This window comes from Mycteria americana, chromosome 6 (genome assembly GCF_035582795.1).
Source record: "Mycteria americana isolate JAX WOST 10 ecotype Jacksonville Zoo and Gardens chromosome 6, USCA_MyAme_1.0, whole genome shotgun sequence".
NCBI classification, from domain to species: Eukaryota; Metazoa; Chordata; class Aves; order Ciconiiformes; family Ciconiidae; genus Mycteria; species Mycteria americana.
Genome location: NC_134370.1, coordinates 31,529,255 through 31,550,645, shown reverse-complemented (window position 1 = coordinate 31,550,645; position 21,391 = coordinate 31,529,255). Strand labels below are relative to the sequence as shown.

At 38.3% G+C, this 21,391-nt stretch overlaps 1 protein-coding gene across 2 annotated transcripts in view; it reads left to right on the top strand.

Moving 5' to 3' along the window:
- Window positions 1–21,391, top strand: part of OGDHL (oxoglutarate dehydrogenase L) — a 53,934-nt gene that overhangs the window by 18,750 nt on the left and 13,793 nt on the right. Inside the window, exons 5-15 of one of the 2 annotated variants that reach the window (XM_075504131.1) lie at window positions 783–937; window positions 3,519–3,665; window positions 4,272–4,362; window positions 4,773–4,952; window positions 5,324–5,452; window positions 5,832–6,011; window positions 6,282–6,434; window positions 7,799–7,901; window positions 8,528–8,656; window positions 11,026–11,176; window positions 14,428–14,555. In XM_075504131.1, coding sequence (XP_075360246.1) covers window positions 783–937; window positions 3,519–3,665; window positions 4,272–4,362; window positions 4,773–4,952; window positions 5,324–5,452; window positions 5,832–6,011; window positions 6,282–6,434; window positions 7,799–7,901; window positions 8,528–8,656; window positions 11,026–11,176; window positions 14,428–14,555 — 1,546 coding nt within the window. Of the gene's footprint in view, window positions 1–782; window positions 938–3,518; window positions 3,666–4,271; window positions 4,363–4,772; window positions 4,953–5,323; window positions 5,453–5,831; window positions 6,012–6,281; window positions 6,435–7,798; window positions 7,902–8,527; window positions 8,657–11,025; window positions 11,177–14,427; window positions 14,556–21,391 lie in introns of those variants that run through there. The other variant, XM_075504132.1, reaches the window with a different exon arrangement.

Here is a 21,391-nt window from a genome sequence, read left to right as displayed (position 1 = left end):
TTTGGATTTTTTTTAGTTGAAGTTAACATTAAATTCTTTTTTAGAGGCAGTAGAGAGCACATACTATGTGTTCAGAGTGGTTTTGTCTCAAATTAAACTTGCAATAGGTCTTACTTCAGTTGACTTGTATTTTGGGCACATTTTTCTAGTGAAATATTCTTTTTAAGGTAAGAAAAAGAAAATAAAAAACATGCAACAAGGAGATAAAATTTCTGAAGTGTCTTTGCATTTTTCCCTGTGCTCTCTCTGCTCTCAGCTGCTTGGATTCTTTTTCAGATTTCCAGCCTTCTGAGACTTGGCAGTTATCAGATGATTTGCATAAGGCTTCATAGCTGTCTTCTCATTGTCTTTATTGCTTGATTTCAGGTGACATTTAAAAAAGACAGGGTAAATGTTGATAAATTACTTGGAATCTTTGCTGGTGCATCTAGAGAAAAGACTCTGTTATGCCTGTAAGAACAGTGGTGAGTTAGGTGAAATGTGCCAGGCAGTTTAAGGCGGGTTTATTGGCCTACTTTGGATGTATTACCAAATTTGAATCTTCCAGATTCAAAATTTTGAAATGTTACTTTGTAGAGAAAGCTTTCTGGCACAAAACTGGATTCAGTAAAACAATTGATTCGCTTATAGGATTACTGTGGGGAAGATACAGTGGAACAGGAAGAAGACAAGATAGCTTTCAGAAGAGTAATATATACAGAAAATATAATTTAAAAAATACATTTGTTTCTTCATGGCCCATTAACTCCTAAAGCTTCAGTGTTGGTGTTTTCACATCGTAGAATACCTACTGCCAACACATTGGCTTGGAGTTTATGTTCATCAATGATGTGGAGCAGTGCCAGTGGATCCGGCAGAAGTTTGAGACACCGGGAGTTATGAAGTTTACTAATGAGGAAAAAAGGACTTTGTTGGCAAGGCTGGTGCGCTCAATGAGGTACGCTGGGGTGGTGCTGGGAAACTGCTCTGTGACTGCTGGCTGTAAGCTGGTATGGGAAGCTGGTGCAGTCTGTAAACTGCTGAGGTGGAGGTGAAGAGTCTAAGTGAAATCTGGAGTACAGGTGGGTGTAGTTAACCTGGCTGCAATATCAAAGGAAAGTGTGTGCTGAGAGGTATGTCAGGGTCTGTGTAGGGTCTTTTAGTATTCTATTTTCTTAAAAGGCAGGTTCTGTTCTGTAACACTTGTGCAGCCTTTAGTGGCATATCTGGCAATTTTCATTGGCTTGCGGAGATAAAGTTGGGAAAAAATTGTTTCAACAAACTAGTAATATGTATCTGTGTTAAAGATTCATAACCTGTTTCAGAAAATAGGTGTCAGAACAATGTTGAATACTGATCTTCTGCTATATTCTATCTACTATGCATCTTTCTAGTAGCACACGATCAAAGGAAGCCATCCTAACAGTCAGCTCAAGGAGAATTTTTAGATGGGTGAAATGTTGACATGAGCATTGTTTGACTTGCTGAGATGCTAACAGTCTCTTTGGAAAGCTGTGCCAAGATGCGACTGGATTTGAGGGGCATAATGTGATTTCAAGTCCTGTTTTTGCCCTTCTCCTTTTGAGGCATGCCAAGATGTGCTGTACTGTTGCATGACCTGGCAGCGGGAGTTTTGGTCTCTGCAATATATGAAAACATGTTTGGAAACAGCTCATTGGTTGTTCCCCTTCTAGCTATCTGTATGGAAATACTGTGATCCCAGAGACTGAATTACCTTCCCACCCCTAAAACAACACTGTCTTCTCAGGCACAAGATTTATTACAGTTCTTACAATCTGAAACAGTTTGCATATCCTTTGATAAACACAGGATTAGAGATTTATAAAGACACATTTTTCGATTAAGCTTCTATGTTCAAAGACTTAAAAATGAAGTGCTTGTTGGAGGTGTTGGAAGATATTTTTGCCAGGTTTTGTTTGCCAATGTTATAGCAAGATTGTTTGTCTGGTTAAAAGTTTCATTTAAACAGAAATAAAAAAGTCACTTAATGGTAAAATTAATATTGCACTTGAGTAAGTTTGTTTAACAAGCCCTCAGTATGAACCATCTCATTTATCTTGAGACAAGAATTTGTGCTTTTATTCCTGCTTGTCTAAGCTGTGGAAAGATCTGGAGTTTCTAGTAGCATGAAGGAGCAGAACGTTCATCTCCTGCCAAATTAATTGTCTGCTGAAAATGGAATAAAAAAAGTCTTAGATAAATTTCTATTCAGCTATCTCTAACGTGCTTTTTTGTCTGAAAACAATCAAGAAAAAAAATCTGGTTTTGTGGAAAACTGGTTGTGCTCTTCGGATTTGTGGCTTTGTAAAGCAGATAGTCATCATTTTGCTCAAGAACACTGTTTTCAAAAGTGTTGTAGTTCTGCACACTTAGTGGCACTTTGCCTCAAATAATGAACTTTCTGCTTGTCCAATACTGGCTTAATTTGCAGCTGCAAAGAGGAGGAAAACAGTGTGTACAGCCACCACTTTGATTTGCCCTGTAGGACTTGCTGTTCACATGGGACCCCACTTTCAGTTTATATAAACTGGCATAGCCCCGCAGACTTCCCTGAGGAATTCTGGCAGCATAGCTCAGCTGGGGGTCTGGCTGGTTGCTTAGATGCCTGAATTGTAAGGGTATTGATGGGTGAGCTAAGCAGACTCTTTTGGCAACTCCTCATTTCAGTGCTTTTAGGACTTCAATCTAAAGAGGTAACTGTCAGCATTCTAAGTGGGGAATAAGCTGAGTATTAATGGGTTATGGCAGTGTTGTGAGTCGAGGCATTGCACAGATGATGTAACCAATACAGTTATTTTCATGAAGATGTATTTTCTTTGCCTTTTGTATCTCCAAGCTTTATAACATGTAATCCTTTCAGCATTTGTTAAAAGGTACCTTTTAACCACTCACATTGCCTCTGGCTCAAATGCATTAAAGAATGAAAGAACATAGAGCTATCAAGGATTGACATCTTTCTCCTGCTGCAGCTGAGGCAGAGATACCAATGTCCTAGTTCTTGGCACTTTACCAACTGTTACATCACACACTCTGAGGAGCCCTGCCATTGAATAGGACCTATGAAATATGCGTGCTTTCAACTGTATTTCTACGAGTTTTTAATCGTTACTTCCAGAAAATACAAATTCTCAGTTATGTCTTCTTCAATCCATAGGAGAGACTTCTTTGCTGTTACTCTGCCTTCCCAGTGGTCAGTATACATTTTGTATACATGGGAAGGAGCAGAGTTTAACTTGGAAAGTGAATTTTGTCTGAGGTGGAGACTCTTCTTCCTGTCTGAATTGTTTCAAAGTCGTGGTAAATATTTATCAGATGGAGGAGAAAGAAGACTTAATTCTCTCCTATGTCTCCCTCCCTACATGTGACTTACTTCCAGAGGCCTAAAACCATGTATTCACAGATGGTTTAAAACAGTGTAATGTAATTTTATTTGCTAAAAGATGTTTGACAATAAGTATTTTCTACATTATCTTAATACAAACACTCTCTCTTGTTTTTTTGGTTTCTTTTTGGCAAAGATTTGAAGACTTCCTTGCTCGCAAGTGGTCTTCCGAAAAGAGATTTGGTTTGGAAGGATGTGAAGTAATGATTCCTGCACTTAAGACCATCATTGATAAATCCAGTGAAATGGGAATTGAATATGTTATAATGGGGATGCCTCATAGGTAATGTCAATGGAAACCCCCAACAAATGGCCTTATTGTCTTAAGACAAGTTTCAGGTTCTAGAATTTTATTAACAAAGTTGATATTAGAGAAGTTAGGGTTGCAAGAGTCAGTCATAGCAAGTAATGGGAACAGAGAACTGTAACAAATACCTGTCAGTGAGAGGCTACAGGCTTCACAGGTAAATGCTAGCGAAACTCTCTTTGGAGAGTACTTTGAAGCTGCAAGCAAATGTGGCAGCAGCCATGGTATCTATCCCATTGCATAGTCTAGAACTGAGAAAGCTTGGCGAGATAGTATCAAACTTACTTTTGCAGTCTGCCTTAATTAATTATTCATTTCATCATGTTAAAACTGCTAGATAGCTACAAAATTCATTGCTTGTACTTGGATAATTAGGTGTTATAAAATGTCTGTGGGAATGCATTGGAGGAGCTTTGCAGTGGGAGGAGAAGGGTAGAATGAAGGGTTTCAGGTTCAAAAGTTTGAAGTAAACTTCTTACTTGCAAATTTCTGACAGAGATGGCTTGCTGATTTTATAAGTTTTATGCTGTTAACTCTGTTATTACCATTTTTGAGAAATAACTACGTTTGGAATTTTCTTAGAGGTAGGCTGAATGTATTGGCTAACGTAATCCGAAAAGAGCTGGAGCAGATCTTCTGTCAGTTTGATCCCAAACTTGAAGCAGCTGATGAGGTAAGATGCTTCTTCACTAGATCTATAGAGAGAGCTCTACATTCAAGGTAGTTTTTAGTAATTTTGGTCATGGTTACTATGAAAATAGCATTATCAGCTGCTGAAATGCATTGTCTTCTTTTCTAGTTTGAGGTCATTTGACTGAGTTCTAAGCATCTTTCTTTGTTTCATATAAATGAAATAAGTATCAGTATTCTGTAAATATTTATCCAATATTGGATAGTGACACTAATATAATAAAATAGGAACAGTGTTCCAATTTGAAATTACAGTGTCAAACCCATAGTGCATACTGATGTACAATTAGCTAGATGCATTTTTCAGACTGAAGCACAAATTTTAGGTGTAGTCAATTGGATGCAGCTGGTATGAATGACATTCCTGAATTGTGACTACATCTTGCATATTAGGGATCTGGGGATGTAAAATATCATCTGGGAATGTACCATGAGAGGATCAACCGAGCAACAAACAAGAAAATCACTCTGTCCCTGATGGCTAACCCTTCTCACTTGGAAGCAGTTGATCCCGTTGTGCAAGGGAAGACAAAAGCTGAACAGTTTTATCGAGGCGATACGGCAGGGAAAAAGGTAAAGTTTTTTTAATATAATAACTCTTACTGGTAGTTTTTCATCGTATTTTTGATAAAAACAGTTTATCAGTAGTTTTATATCACAGAGTCTTCCTCTATGCCTCCTTCACAAAAGGGATGTATCACCTGTTGAACTAGATAAGGTTTTCGACATGGTACCTCAAGGGTAACTTCAGGAAGTAGGCTTAAAACTGTCTTTCATTTGCGAACTGAGCAAGGGCAGCAGAATGCTGACAAGTCTATGGTTTATTATAAAAATACATTCCTGTTTTATAAGCACTACAGAAATATGGAGCAAAGAAATCCTGCTGAGAAGCTTAAATTGCAGTTTTGCTTTCTAATATATGTGTGTATAATCCTCCCTCTTAGGTTATGTCCATATTATTACATGGGGATGCTGCCTTTGCAGGACAAGGAGTGGTTTATGAGACGTTTCATCTCAGTGACCTCCCATCCTACACCACGAATGGCACAATTCATGTTGTGGTCAACAACCAGGTAACAAGAAGAGCACTTTCCAATCAATTTATCTGCTGAATAGTTGCTAGTGTATTTCTTTTTATTCTTGTTATTAGCTGGGTGCATTGTCCCCTCTGTTTATTAGAACGGTTAGGATGTTCCTGAAAATGATCATAGTATCTAGCAACTCTGAGTGGATAATATTTTTATCACCTACATTTATTACATTCAATTTATAACACTTAATTGGGTTGGGTTTACTTTGTTTTGTTTTTAAGGGAGCAAAAAGAACCTAGCTAGCCAGAATGAAAAGCTGATACTACTGCTGTGTAAATGGCTATTAAATGAAAACCTCAACTGTTCAAAACAAAGCAGAGGGAGATGCCCATATTTTAATGGAAGTTTCTGGAATTTTTAGATTGGCTTCACCACAGACCCCCGTATGGCCCGTTCATCTCCATATCCTACTGATGTTGCTCGTGTGGTCAACGCTCCCATTTTTCATGTGAATGCTGATGACCCTGAAGCAGTGATGTATGTGTGCAGTGTAGCTGCAGAATGGCGAAACACATTCAATAAAGATGTGGTGGTTGACTTGGTAAGTCTTGGTTTTCATAACTTTTCATTCTGTGTATTATGTACTACTTTCTTATTTTGCTGTGGCTTAGAAGACCCAGTCAAGAAACATATTTTGATTTTAACAGCCTTTAGTTTCTTCATTTAAAAAAACCAAACAACTAACAGCCCCACAAGAATCCATAAATGTTCTTATACAATAATCCTCCTAAAATCTCTGTAAAACTATGAAATTGAAAGATTTCATTTTATGTTTTTCCTTACCAACAGAAACAATCTTTCCCTTTTGTAGGTTTGTTACCGTAGGAGAGGGCACAATGAAATGGATGAACCCATGTTCACCCAGCCTCTAATGTACAAGCAGATTCATAAGCAGGTGCCGGTGCTGAAGAAGTATGCTGACAAACTGATTGCAGATGGGACTGTAACACTGCAGGAGTTTGAGGTACACGTCAACAGAGTTAAAGAGAACTCAAGAAGCTGTCAGTAGGAAGACACAACTGTCATTGTATGCTGTCTGCTTAAAAACCTTCCTTTCATTACTGTGATAAGTCTTCACCCTTTGACAATTTCTGATTCAATTTGGTTTGGATTTTCATGTAAAATAGATAGTATTGTTGTAACAAAAGGACTGAGAGTGCTGTGAAGTAATTAATACATATTGCACAGAAAAAAATTTGCTTCAGTTCTGAAATTTGTAAAAAAGTGATCAAATGTGAATGATGGAGATGGAGGCGTTTGTCAGCTGTTCTTCTTCATCTCTAGAATCTTGATTCAGCAATAAGACAGTATTTGAATGCTCATAGGTATATCTGTAGCTTCATATTGATAACCTTGGCAGGCTTGGATCCAGCAATAATGCAATAAAATCAATTTAACCTGTTTATTTTCTTGCAATAATTCAACTAAGTTCAGAGATAATTTGAAATATTCCAGAACGATGAAGTGTAGAGTCTGGTGCCTATATTAAGCTGGTTAGGTCAACCTTAATCTTTTTGAAAGTGAATGTGTAGAGTGCAGATGCAACAAAGGACCTTCTGAGGTGGTGTCGCTAACTATGTAGTGACATGGTATTGCAGATCAACAAAAAAGCAGTTTGTGTACGTGCATTCTGTTATCCTCAAGAATGATCACAGCTCATGCAGAACTAGCTATCCTGAATCATTGTAAGAGTGTGCCAGTAGTGGCATGGGCTTTGGCGACTGGATCCAGGATCCTGAATGGATGTTTTGCTGTACAGACTGAGCTCAACATTGCTGTTAATTCCTTTAAAGATGAGCTAGCTCAGTAACTTGGGTGTGGTTTTGGATTGAAACATAGATATTGTAGAGGCATTCTGCCTCTACCAAATATGGCTTTGTATCTGTTGCCATTGACAGGAATGGCCAGCAGATTCTTAGCTAAACTCTCCTAGCCAGACTAGTTTTCTAGGAGGTTCTTTTCTAGTCTTTAGTGGCCTATCCTGAAGTATGAGAGCTGGATAATGCTGATCTTAGACTGTATGACTGTAAATTATATTTGATACTTAGGTTCTGTCTCATTCTAGAGTACAGCTTGCAACTTTAGCTCTTGGTACTCTCCTCTGTAACACCTGCCCAATAAACTAAATAATTTGAGTAACATGGGTAAGCATGTTTCTAGAAGGCAGTTTGATTCTAGATAAAATGAACTCATTTGTTTCCATAATTGTAACTAAAGTTTCTTCTGGAGTTAAATAACTGTTTTTATCATACTGAATGGTAGGTGTCATCTGTAAGATACAAAGGTGTTATGTTTATCCATTTTAAAAAGGAAGTTTTTGTTCTACAGGAAGAAATTGCAAAGTATGATAGAATATGTGAAGAAGCATATACTAGATCTAAGGATAACAAGATCCTACATATCAAGCACTGGCTTGATTCACCTTGGCCTGGTAAGAAGTGCCCTTTCACTTATCCTAGTGTTAATATTATTGTGCTTTTATTCTGAGTCCATATTCTAGGACTCTGAAATGGTTTTTATCGGACAGTGTTCCTTTAAAATAAAATATGTGACCTTTGGTTTACCCCTGTTAATAGTAAATAAAACATCCTGCCAGATCAACTTGAAAGAGGTGCTTTTCTTAAAAAGCACGCAAAGTAAGGTGTGACTTTGAAAAAGATGTCTTTTCCGTTTAGCAGAGAAGTGTTTTTCCTGTAATGTTAACTGTCTGTGCCTTCAGGAAGAAGGAGTATGTCTCATGCTCCCTTTTTTTTTTTTTCCTTTTTTTTTGAGGGATTGAGGTGCCATGTGCCTTTTGTTGGCTGCCTCTGCCCACATAGTTGGACTTCACGGGGAGTGAAAGCAGAAACAAAACAGATCATTGTGTGCCTGTAAGATCAAGTTCTGTTGTCATGCAGACAATCAAAATTATTGTGTCTCCCAGTGAAAGGTGAAGAACTAGGTTTAGGCTGCTGCTTAGAATGTCTTTTAAGAGTTGTGAGTTTTTAAATGAGTTGTAGATAGTGTAGATATCTCTTAATCGGTCCTTGAACATCTCACCAAATTTTTTACTTCCAGGATTCTTCAATGTGGATGGAGAACCCAAGAGCATGTCTTGCCCTCCAACTGGCATTTCAGAAGACCTTCTGACTCACATTGGCAATGTAGCTAGTTCAGTGCCAGTCAAAGACTTCAAAATACATGCAGGTCAGCTGGAGTCTTTGTTTCTCCCAGTGGCTACGTTTCTTGCTCAGATTTTATATTTCTGCGCATGAGTTGCTGTTGGGCCATTTCCCAAAGAGGAAAATGCCTGTGACTTTTATTTTAACTCTTCCACCCTATGGGCAAGGAGAATATGGCAGTTAAGGTCCTGCTGCTTGTTCTCAGCCTGATGTTCTTCCAGTATCATGCTGCTTCTGTTCCCTACCTCATTAAAATAGATTTTCCTCTGAGGGAGGTAAAATTCTCTTTGTAACATTAACACCTCCTTTCATTCTTCAAGTCCTTGTGGAAAATGCTGTCTCTATGCAGCATGTTTGTGGGACTTACTGGGAAGTAAGGCACCCATCTCAGGAAGCACTATTAATGGGGTTTTTTAATGCTAAAACCAGTGGTAACTTGAGGTCTGCTTAAGATACTTGTCTCGTAGTTAGATAACTTTCTACTCGGGAATATAGCTTAGTCTTTTCAGACCTGGCAACACTGCTGATATACTATGAGCCTAATTTTAGTACAGCTAAATGGACTCTGTGTGGGCAAATTCAGACACAGTTTTTCTTTCAACTTACCATTTAGCATTGATGATAGCACAAATCTAGCATCTTCTCAAAAAGTCTTAGCTTTTGGCCTGAAGAGATTCAATTCTGAATTTGGCATCTGTTACAGGAAGAAGTTAAATGTGCCTGTTTCACTGGGGGGCGCCTGGCACTGTGTCAAAGTTCTGAGTTAATTCTTCTACTCCCTGGTCAGGTTGAAGTCTAGCAGCTCTACAGGGGACGATAACATGTTCATTCCATGAGGAAACATGGAGACACTTTGTTTAGGGATCTTTTTTCTTTTGTTGGCTGGTAGAGAATGTACTTAGGATCAGGAGAAAGCTTTTTTATCTGGGTAAAATCTCTAGCTGATCTTTCTTCTCCAGAGTCATCCATTAAGGAATAAAGTGTGTCTGCTGTATGTGTTCTATGTTTGTGTTCCCTTGGGACAATTAAAAACTGTTACAAGTAATGATGATAGGGCATTCCCAGTTGTCAATTGCAAGCTTGTTGAGCAGGTACAATTAATAGATGAACTTTAAAACTCTTCTACACGTTTGTGCACTTTGTTGTGACACTGATAAATTTGAAATTATAGTCAGGCAGTAAAATTTAGTATTAGAATTAAATTCTAATTAAAAGGGTAAGACAGTCTCTCTTTAGTAACTTGATTAACCATTGACACTAAGTAACGCTTGCCAGTATATAAGATAGATTTATTGTTCAAAGCCAACTTTTGTCTGCTAGATTCTTTTATGCAGTTTAAAAGCCGTGAAAGAGAAACTTTTGGGAGAATTAGAAGGGGAACAGCACCTTTGAAGTACTTTGTCCTTCCGCTAGAATGAAACAGCTTAATATTTTGCAGTCTTTCAACAAACAATTGGAAATTATTTTGTTTTATCAAATGTTTAGTATATTCTAAAGAGAAAATTTTCAAGATTTTTTTTTTTTACTTAAAATGCAATAATTTTGATGAGAGAATAGTTTTATGTGGAAAGAAGGCAGGGTGATTTTTGTAAAAATGGGGAAAGTAACAAAGGGAAGTATGGGAAAACAACAAATAGGACAGCTTGCCAAAAGCATCAGCGCGGATGTGAAAATAAGATGGTGTCAAGTGACTCTGAATACACTAGGCTTATAGCCTCAAGGCTGGAAGCACCCATGTGCAGCTTTGAAGTTTTATTCCCTTTAAAAGTCACACTGTTGCAATTTGTGTTTTGGCTTACCAAGTTATAAAATCTTCACTGTAAAAAAAAAAAAAAATCAAAACCAAACAGCTTTTGGTTACCAACTGAAAATCCATTGGCAGCTGCTACAATTTCCTATTTATATGATATTCATAGTATTAATTAATCTGGGCTGTTTCTCTTTGTAACATCTCCAGAAGTCCAATAAGACAAATGCCAAGAAAAAATGAGAGAGAGAAAGACAGAAGAAAAAGTCACGAACCCAATAGGTGATATTTTCAGTCTCTTATAAGAGAGAGTACAGTACACCAACAGTACTTGGTGTTAGAGATGTGAAAATAAATCTTTAAGAAGTAGTGTTTCACCGTGAGTCTTTTTAATTGTCCTCAATAGTTTCTGACACAGCCAATCTTATTTTCTTCTTCTAAAACAAGGTATGAACATTATGCAACCCTTTGCCTGGGAAACAAGTTATTTTACTTTGCTAGCAGTTCAGTTCTAGAAGACCAATTTGTAGACCCTATTAGGATCTGTGTTTAACCTAGCCAGTAGGGAAGGAGAGTGGTGAATGTAATGTGAATATAAAATATCTCTGAATTAGGTCCATTGATTTCTGATCTTTATTTCAATGTAGGACTCTCTCGGATTTTGAGAGCCCGCTTGGAAATGACCAAGAACAGGGTTGTTGACTGGGCCTTAGCAGAATACATGGCTTTTGGCTCTTTTCTGAAAGAAGGGATCCATGTCCGACTAAGTGGACAGGATGTGGAGAGGGGTACTTTTAGGTGAGTACTGAGATAACTGTTAAATGCTGTCCCATACTTAAAGAAACACCTTGACATTTTTTAAACAATATGGTCTTCTGTGGGGAAGGGGAAGTTGAGGCTATTCAGCATCAATCTGGATGTTATAGATTCTGGCAGTCAAGAATAATCAAATCTCATGTGTCTCTGTAAACAGTGTTTTAAAGAATTGTATTTAAGGCAGAACAAATGTTCTTAGATACTTTCTTCCTTGTCTTGCTGAAAAGCAGAAATTATTTTTTTTCCTGCTCTTTAACTAAAAATTCAGCTGCAATCCGTCAGCTGCTGCAGATTCTGAAGTCTTTTAAATACCATTCCAGTGGTGGCTGCTTGGAACTTGGGTATCCTGTGAACAAACACATTGCCAGTTGGCAAGGCTTTTTTAAGTGAAAGAAGATCCTTTGTACCGAGACTTTTAATGACTATGGAGCATGAATGAATGCAGAATCTGATCACTTGGTAAAAATATATATGGTTCTGCTGCCTTACCTGATTCTCTGTGGAGTGAAATGTTAATGATGTATTTAATTGAAGCCTTTGATGCGAAGCCCCTTGCAGCTGCACTGTGGTTCATTGTGAATGCTTGCAGAAAAGAGAGGTAAATCTTGGTGCCTGTATTCTCTGGTACAGTGCTCTGTTTCTGTGCTGAGCTTCATTTGATATCCAGTCTTTTGGGCTTTCTTCTTTTTGCTCCTATTCTAATGGCAGTTTAACAAAATCCTTCAGACAAGACCTGAAAACAAAACTGAAAATGGGGAGATTCCGCCCCCGATTTCTTACCCTCCTTGATTTCAGTACCATGGTCTTGTAAAGTGGTGAGCATCTCCTGGGAGAGGAACACAAGTGTTCATTGTTTAGCAACCTACCCACCTATTTCAGGTGAGTGCTTAGTCACATCTAGCACACGCCTATAGACTTGTCTTGAGAATACTGATTCTCTGTATTCCCAGTTCTCTCTCTGGTGGAAGAGGATTTTCCAGAGCTATCGTCCAGATTTTCTTGATGTTTATTTGAGATAGAAGTAATTGTTGTGCTCACAGCAATATAGGGGGAAAAAAGCAAAAACGTGTTCAAATAAAAAGCTATTCAGACTGGCAAAGACTAGCTAAGGATTCCTGTGCCATCTGGATTTTATTATTCAGTCTTTTAGAAAAGGAGGAAAAAGACATTCAGATAAATTCTTGTGAAGTTCAGGACTGAAGCTGGTACTGCAGATGTTTGATTTATTGTAACCTGGTTCTGCTTTACTGCTGGGTTTTGAGTTTGCCTGATGAGTAGTGGGATCTACAAAATACTAGCCTATGGTGTGATTATGAATTTTTGTTATGAATGTGATAGGGCAGTTGAGCAATAAAGGGTGAGATTAAAAAAAATGCCTTGGACCTGAGGAAGCCAGAGAATATTCAACTACTCTGTTAAACAGAAGAGAACACTAGAAACCTGTAAGACTTAGCGTGTTATACCATATTCAGGCTCATTTCATCAGAGGAACAGGTAGAAAAGTTAACTTGTGGTACAAGCACATCTACTTGTACCACATCTACTGCAGTTCTCAGTAAAGGTGCTCTTTTTTAGCTATGGTTTGGTTTCTTTGTCATTTATAATAAAGGTGAGCAACTTCCCTAACAACTTAAGATATTTGCAAATGCTGGTGCATTTTTATTGGAAAAAATACATTGCAAACACATAGAAAGTGTATATTATTTTATCCTCTCTCTGTACTGAGAAGACCCTTCTTCACCCCCCAAAATCCTTGATATTTGGGGTGATATTTGAGTCCCATAATGTCTCAAATCTCTGGGACTAATAGAAAGAGGGAGTATCAGCTAGAATTTGGGAAGAACTGAAGATACTGTGTTGCCATAGTGAAAACAATGTGATGGGAGTGCTTTCATTATTTTGGAGCTTCTGAAGTGCTGCCTAGAAAATAGTACTTTCTGTCGGTATTCAGTGTGATGACTTTCTTCCTATTTTGGTACTCAACATTATCAATAGACAGAAGCTAGATAAAGCTGCAGATAGAAGGACTGGGCCCCTTCTTATCTTGGAGACACTCTGGAGAAGGGAACGAAAGGGGGAGAGGGAGGCTTGATTCTGTACTGGTTTGATGTCAGTAAACCTGGGAATCACGCAACAGCAAAATCTGACTTGCACGTCTGTGTATTTCTGGCTGTCCATCTATGCTCATTGTAATCACCTTTTGCTGGGGAAACACAAAAGTTCATAATCAAGAAGCTTATCGCCTAGTTAGGCCTTCTATCTTTGGCTGAATGACAAAAATAAAATGACGGTGGCAAAAGTTATTTCTGCCTAACAGCTGTCTGGTGTGTGTATTTTCCCCTGTCTACCTCCTTCTCTGTGCTGTTCTTCAAAGATTCAATCTTTTCCTGGCCTTATATTGTTAACTTCTAAATACATTTCAGAGCTCTTTTGTGAACATTCATTATAGCAAAGGGAAGTACAAAAACATTCAGTCTTCAGTTCAGTGTTGGCAGCTATACAACACACAGTAGTTGTACCAGTATAATAACTCTCCTTATGTTAGCAGCTGTAAAGCTGGACGTATTGGTGTGATTCACTCGGTCTGCTCTGAGAGTTAATGGATTACAGTAATTACTTCAGTCATCTCTGTTTTGGTAGCGTTCCTCAGTGCCCCATTCTAATGCTGATTAATGGTGTTCTAGAGAACTGTAAATGGTGCATGCGAGTGGAAATAGCAGGAAAGAGGATACAACTGCTTCAAGTCTTGGTGCTGAGATTAGGTTAGATTAAATTTTTGCATAAAAGACAAACAACAGTTGTTTTAAGGAAAAGATTAATAGAATTTGCCAGGGAGGCGAGTGAAATGTTTTTAATAACAATTTTTTTCTTCTGTTTTTCTTTTTTTTTTTTTTTTTTTTTTTCACTTTAACCAGTCTATTTTATAGCAACAACCTCCCTACCCCTTCCCCTCTCCCCCCTAGTTCTACTAGTGATGAGGTATTTTCAGTTTCCATGAGTGCTTGAGAACAAGCCTGGATAGTCAGTGAAAGTCCTGGTAGTGCAGCAATTGTATTTAGACATGTGATGGTATTGCTAGGTTTCAACCAAACCCGGGTGTTGTGTAAAGCAAAGATAACTGTGTTGCTTGCATGCTTTCTAGAACATAGCTTTGATGGTTTAGCTTTGAAAAGAGCTCTGTTAAAGCCCAAAGTTATTCTTAGCTAATAAATTTCTTTCAAATTTCTTTGCAGCCATCGTCATCATGTGCTTCATGATCAAGAAGTTGACAAGAGAACATGTGTTCCCATGAATCACCTCTGGGAGCAGCAGGCCCCCTATACTGTGTGCAACAGCTCTCTTTCTGAATATGGTGTCTTAGGTATGTCTTGGGGTAACTACCTGCCAGATCTGCTTATGTTTTAATAGGTCTCAAACAAGATGTAGGAACTGATGACTGCAAATTAAGAGGAATTTTTTCCGATTTTGCTTTAATGTGGTTAAGCCTCCTGGCTACAAAGTTTTACTTTGTTACTTGAGTTTGTCAAGCCTCAAAACAAACAAACAAAAGTCTCCTTCTGCTAGTGGCATTTAAAAATAAACAAACTCTGCCTTGTTTGCATTTTGACATTATCACATTCATAGCAGTTTTGTATCAGGTAGGAGCCAGGAACTGCAGAACAGGGGCCTAAAATCCAATCAAAATGCCTAAACTGGTTTCCCCCCACCTCACCCCCTGAAAAAAGTAGTTCTAGCAAGATTCAATAAATTTACTGTGCTCATTGTAAGATTTCTCCCTTGTTGTCTTCTTATCTTGGAAGGGTTTTAAAAAACTCATTGTAGTATAAACTTTAAGCCAAACTCTTGTTTTTTTTCCCTACAGTGTGCTATGATGCGTTTTGTTTTTAATGTATATTTTAGTTTTAACATTTTAGCATAAATTAAAAATTAGAGGGGAAAACTTCAACGTTGGTTTGTTTGTGGTTTTGTTTCTTTTTTTGGTTTTCTTTTATTTTTGAATGTGTTGCCTATGGTATCAGGCATATGAATTTGCAGGTTTCAGTGTGCTTGCAGTGCAAAACTTTCTGCACTCCAAATGGTACACCTATTTGTTTAGGCTGCTTAGAACATGCTTGTACTTCAAAACTATAAACTGGGAGACTTAAGCAGCTTTTGTTGGAAAAGTCACAGAATATGCTAGCATTGGTCTCATTAGTATTCAATAGGAAATTACATAGTCATGACAGAAGATGAATTTCAGAGAATAACATAGCTATACGAGAAGCAGAGCTCAGCAAGAAAGAGAATGTGGAAAAAAGCTGTAAAACAGTTACATATGAAATAGGTATCAAAGCTCTCCCTCTCAGGTTCTGGCATCTCTTAAACAAGCATCCCCACATTTTACAATTATGGGATTCAGTTGAAAGTATCCATCTGTTGTGGTTGATCTTGGCAATGCTGGAACGTGCACCTCATGCTCTCTCAGAAAGGGAGGAACTGTCAGCAAAATCAGGGACACTTTGTAATACAGATATAAAAATCCATCCTTGCCTTATCTGAACTGCTATTCTGAATGGTGCTATTTCAAGAAAACAAATTCTTGTTAGTGATAGTATTAATCATAGTGAATTATATTTTTGGTACTGGACAGACCTTTTACGTTCAGCTGCAAAGAATGGATAACCTCACTCTGACATGATGAGGGTGGCAAGAGGAATGTGGAGCACAAAACAAATACATCTAATAATTTATCAAAAATGTTATTGATTCTGTGGATAAATAATGCAACCTTGTTTCATATCCATTTCAGAGCTAGTGTGAAGGAAAAAGATGAAACATTGTAGTAGATAAAGATGGTAATTGATAGCTGCTTGCTTCAAAGTTCCAGAAATATTTGATCATATAGTCATTTCTACATATGTTGTGGTTTAACCCCAGCTGGCAACTAAGCACCACACAGCTGCTCACTCACTCCCCCGCAGTGGGATGGGGGAGAAAATCAGAAGGGTAAAAGTGAGAAACCTTGTGGGTTGAGATAAAGACAGTTTAATAGGGAAAGCAAAAGCTGTGCACACAAGCAAAGCAAAACAAGGAATTCATTCACTCCTTCCCATGGGCAGGCAGGTGTTCAGCCATCTCCAGGAAAGCAGGGCTCCATCACACCTAACGGTTACTTGGGAAGACAAACGCCATCACTCTGAACATTCTCCCCTTCCTTCTTCTTCCTCCAGCTTTGTATGCTGAGCATGATTCCATATGGTATGGAATAGCCCTTTGGTCAGCTGGGGTCAGCTGTCCCAGCCGTGTCCCCTCCCAGCTTCTTGTGCAGCCCCAGCCTCCTCGCTGGTGGGGTGGGGTGAGGAGCAGAAAAGGCCTTGACTCTGTGTGAGCACTGCTCAGCAGTCACTAAAACATCCCTGTGTTATCAACACTGTTCCCAGCACAAATCCAAAACATAGCCCCTTACTAGCTGCTATGAAGAAAATTAACTCTGTCCCAGCCAAACCAGCACAACATATGCTACATATTACCTGTTGCTAGTAATATTAAAATTAAAATGATGTAAAACTGTATAGTCAGAGCATGGGCTGAAGAGCTGAGATTTTTTAAGGTATTTTTGTTAGCTCTGTGGCAGAATTGGTGTGAACAGAAGTTTGTATCTCTATAAGTTAATATAGTAACATGTAAATGTAAACTCTAAATAGAAGAGTGCAAAAGAGGATGTGTATAAACATAAGAAAAATAATTGGCATAGATAAAAAGCAAGAATTTAATTTCAGAGAATGATTTTTTGTTTGTTGGTTTGTTTCCAATTTCCTGTTGTTTCTCACAGTTTGGTCTGGGGTTTCTTAACTTGAGCCTGTTTACAGTGTTTCTGCAAATTTTATGGGTAAGTGGGTTGTAGGTTTCTGGTTTTGGTTTTTGGTTTTTTTTTTTTTTTTTTTTACATTCAAATAGTGTATCAAAATGTGAAAGTGACAAATGTCTGGGTATGGTTGAAATCGGATTTTGTTCCAAAAATTACACCTCAATAGTTCTAGGAAGCCTAGTGTTGATATGGTGTGAAGGGCAATTCTTATTGCCACAATTCTGTTCTTTAAAAAATTAACCAGTGGGTGCTCTCTCTTTCTCTTTCTTGATCTCATCCTGCTCACTATTGCTCTTCCCCCTTCCCCAGTGGCAGCAATGTGAAAGTTGATTTAATAACTTCCATTGAATACAAGCAATAGGGCAAAGTATGGGTTTGTTCCTCCAGGGAAAACAAGAGTACCATTTCTGTGCAATTCTGCTTCAGCAGAGGTGATGACATGTTCTTCAAAACTATCAATATTGATATTTTTAATTGTTAAGAACTTTAAATCCCTCACGTCTGAAATGTTTTCTAACAGTAAAGGAGATTAAATTGATAGAAATAGTTGATGTGTGATGATTTTTTTTTTTTTAACTAAAAATGTCATGTTTCTATGTTGAAGTGATTTTATAATTAAGTTTCTTCTCCCTTGCTAGCTTTTACTTATCAACTTTCTCCAACATGTTTACTCTTGTGGTTTGTATCCATAGAGAGATGGTGTTGGGATAAGCAGCAGTGTGTGCACATGTCTCTTCTAGTTAAGTGTCTCAGTCAAAGAGGAGCTATTAGAATTGTTACCTGTTTGGCTGGTAACATCACTGAGTCTCCTTTTTAGTACGTGGAAGGATAAGTGAATGTTTGCAGTTCAAGGAGTTGATTCTTCAGGAGTAGCAAAAACCCCCGACACTTTATTTTCTCTAACTGCTATTTCTACTATATAAGCCTGTTACAAGGAACAGTCTGGGATTAGTGCCCTACCGTATTTGGTGGGGGGCGAGAGGGTTGTGAGAGGATATAAAGAAAAAAAAAAGTGTTAAGAATTTAACTTATGACTGTATTAACATGCAGCACCTCAGAAGCATTTTGGGAATTCCCTTAGTTTCTGTGAATTGGAGCTAAGTAAAAATGGATTGAACAGCCCAGCATGATAAAACTACAGATTATTTCCTTGGCAGGTACATAAGCCAAGAGCTGGCATCTGTTCAGAGCTGTGAGCTTTGCACCAAGTTATTGTTGAGCTGGTTAGGAACACCTGGGGTATAACTGCACCATTAAAATGATACTCTGACAAGATTGATTTCACTTAGAAATAAAACAAAGGCAGTCTTGTTAACTTGTAGTTCAAACAATTGCTGATGTTTTGTATACAGGAAGCTGTGGAGTGTGTGTACTGAGGCATTAAATCAGAGTATTTAACAACCTCTGATAATTTTGTTTGACATCCTATGTCTACTATTTTTAACTATATCCAAATTATTACAATTTAGTTGTGCATCCACTCATCTAGCTATAAATTTTCCCTTCTACTGAAACTGAATGTCTGGGAGTATAAGTGATGGCTGTGTGAAGTCATTTAAGCAAGAAAGTTTGTCTGAGTTTATTTGCTGATTGAGATAGAGGAGAAAAGCAAAAGTAACTTACAGGCACTCCATGCTACCTCTTCAGCATTTTTTAAATACTTGAAAGGATCTCCTATCTTTCTTTTCTGCCCTCAGAATGACTTGTATAGTGTTGGTTCTCCATCCAGGAGGTGTGATTCTCTCTGTCGGGTTCAGTACTGGCTTTGAGAAGTCTTGGGCTGTAGCATCCCATACTGGGAGCTTCCAGGCAAGATAAACTTGGAACTAGTGTGTAGTTCAGCAAATTCCTGAACCATGAGACCTGGAGTACAGCTTTTTCAAGGGGGAAGTTCATGTTTAAAGCAAAAGATGAAGAGAAGAGGACAGGTATTGATTTAAACTTTTTTTTTTTTTTTTTTGCAATACACTCCTAGGATGAAATATGTAGCATTACTACTCATTCAGAACAACATATTTTTAAGGTTAGGAGTAGCAAATACAATTATCTGCCAGAAATTGTGTTAGGAAATAGGACAGACTGTAGTAACCAAGGACCAGGTTCTCAACAGCATCTGCATGGAGCTCTAAGAAGGCACCAGTCTTTCTGTTTAATAGTCAGCCTCCAGATGGGTATTCACTTCACTTTCTCCTGGGCTGTGTTTGGGTTTGTGAAAGGATGCATGTCCCTCCGTTAGTCCCTGTGCTTAGATTTTCTGTTAAATATAGCACAAATCTGTCTTTATATCTTCCCTCATTCTGACATTAAATCCCTGCACTGATAAGCCCTGTGTAACCATTAGTTAACATTCATGCCTTGAAAATCTTTGAAATCATATTGAATTAAGCTATAGCCTTACTTACGTTAATTGAAAAACTACAGTTCTTATGACAATCATCAAAGTGCTGTGGGGAAAAACACAGCATACTATGCTGTGTAAGCTGCCACTTTGCTTGACAACACCTCTTTCTCTGTCAGAGTGATGAAAGAACAGTAAGGGAGCACAGCAAGAACTGGACTAATAGAAACAAGCATTTCTGCTATGTCTGTCATCTAGGGACCTTAATGAGCTTCAGAAATTAAAACATTAGTTTTGCAACCTTAGTCAAGTGCTGTGTATTTTTCTTTCCTCTCTCCTCTCAGTTTGGAACTTTACCAAACTGCTGTGCTGGGTCCTGTTCCCCTGTGCCCTGGTGTGCTCTGAGCCCTGAGTGGCTGCCTGGTGTTCAGGAGCTGGCTGGTGGCTCTCTGCCACCCTTTGGGTGTGCAGATTCTTTACCTGTCATCCTTTGAAAGCTACGTCTTGCAGCCTGGTTGTCTTGGCACTGGATTTCCTCACAGCTTTAACCTGTTCTCTTTGTTTCTAGCTGCGTAAGAGTTAATCCTTTAAACTCACAAATGTTTGCACAGCATTCTGAAGAAATGTTCAGTTCTTGTCTCTGCAGATACAAGCAATAAAAATTTGCAAGATCTCTGCTGCAGTTTTTTTAACCCTTTACTCTGGTCTGAGGTTGAGCTCTCATGAGGAGCCTGGGTAGGAACCTGCTCCCCTGCAGTTCATGTCCCATCTCTAGAACTGTGGAGTCTTTCTAGCTGGGGTCACCTTCCCTCGCCTTGACTCATCTGCTGCCCCAACAAACCCCTTTCAGGAGAGGCACCTCATGCTCTTCTGGGTTGTCCACCTTGCATCTGTCTAGATGTCTTTCCACCAATAATTTTTTTTTAATTTAACAGTTCAGATCTTGCTCTTTAAATTATTTTCTCCACATGCAGGTAGGAGTTGTAATTCTTGACAGACTCTCTAGCAATTGCTATAATCACTGGTGGAATAGCTTTAATGTTAGGAACTCTCATTGTCATTTGCCTGGTGGAAAATGAATTCTGGTATACCAAAGATGGGTATACCACAGACACATGTTCCTTGAAATAGTAGTCTTGGCAGAATTAATTTCAAAATATTAATCAGAATGTATAGATTACATTTGGATATATTTTCCCAGGTATTTTTTATGGCTGTCAGAAAGCTTGCAAGAGGTATCTGTTAGGATCACACCTTTCAACGCAGCTTCACCTGGGACATTGTCACCTTGTGGAGATTATTAGCACAAAGTGGGCAACAAGATAGGAAATGAGAAATAACACTCTTTTTTCCATGTGAGTTTTAGGGGTGATTTTGGTATATGAAACAGAATTATGTGTGTGCTCTGACCAAGTTTTAAACATCCATAGAGCTCCATACTGTTTGAAAAGCACTGTGTGATTATTGATGACTCCAAGTGGTCAAGACCTCAGTTCATTCTTCTCCAAAAGCTAGATTACCCCATCCTTACAGAGAGTAGCATATGCACAAAAAAGTCTTGAACATATTGCATATTTTCTCAACCATGTCACCCAATCAGTAGAAATGGTCTCTTAATGCTTGTGTAAAATTAGAATGGGATTCAAGCCTATCTAGGGAAATCTATTTTTCAGATACCTTTGGGAACATGCATTGAAGGAGTTGTGTAAATTTTTCCACTGTTTGCGATGTGTTGAAAACAATAGAATCACACAAATAAGGAGGACAGAGGTTTAAAATATGTTCTGAAAGAAAGGCCGTTCAGGCAGTCAGGCCAAAGGAATGGTCAGCAAAAGCCATCCTCTTTGGTAATGCACTGTCATGGTGAGTCACAGATGAAAAGCCGTCTGTGTGACTTATCAGTCACCTTTTGGCCTCTAACTTACTAGTTGCCTTTTGGTGTGAACATGAGCATCTGCTGGAGTCATGGATGGACTGTTCAGAGTTTAGCAGTCCAGAAGCCAAGTGACTC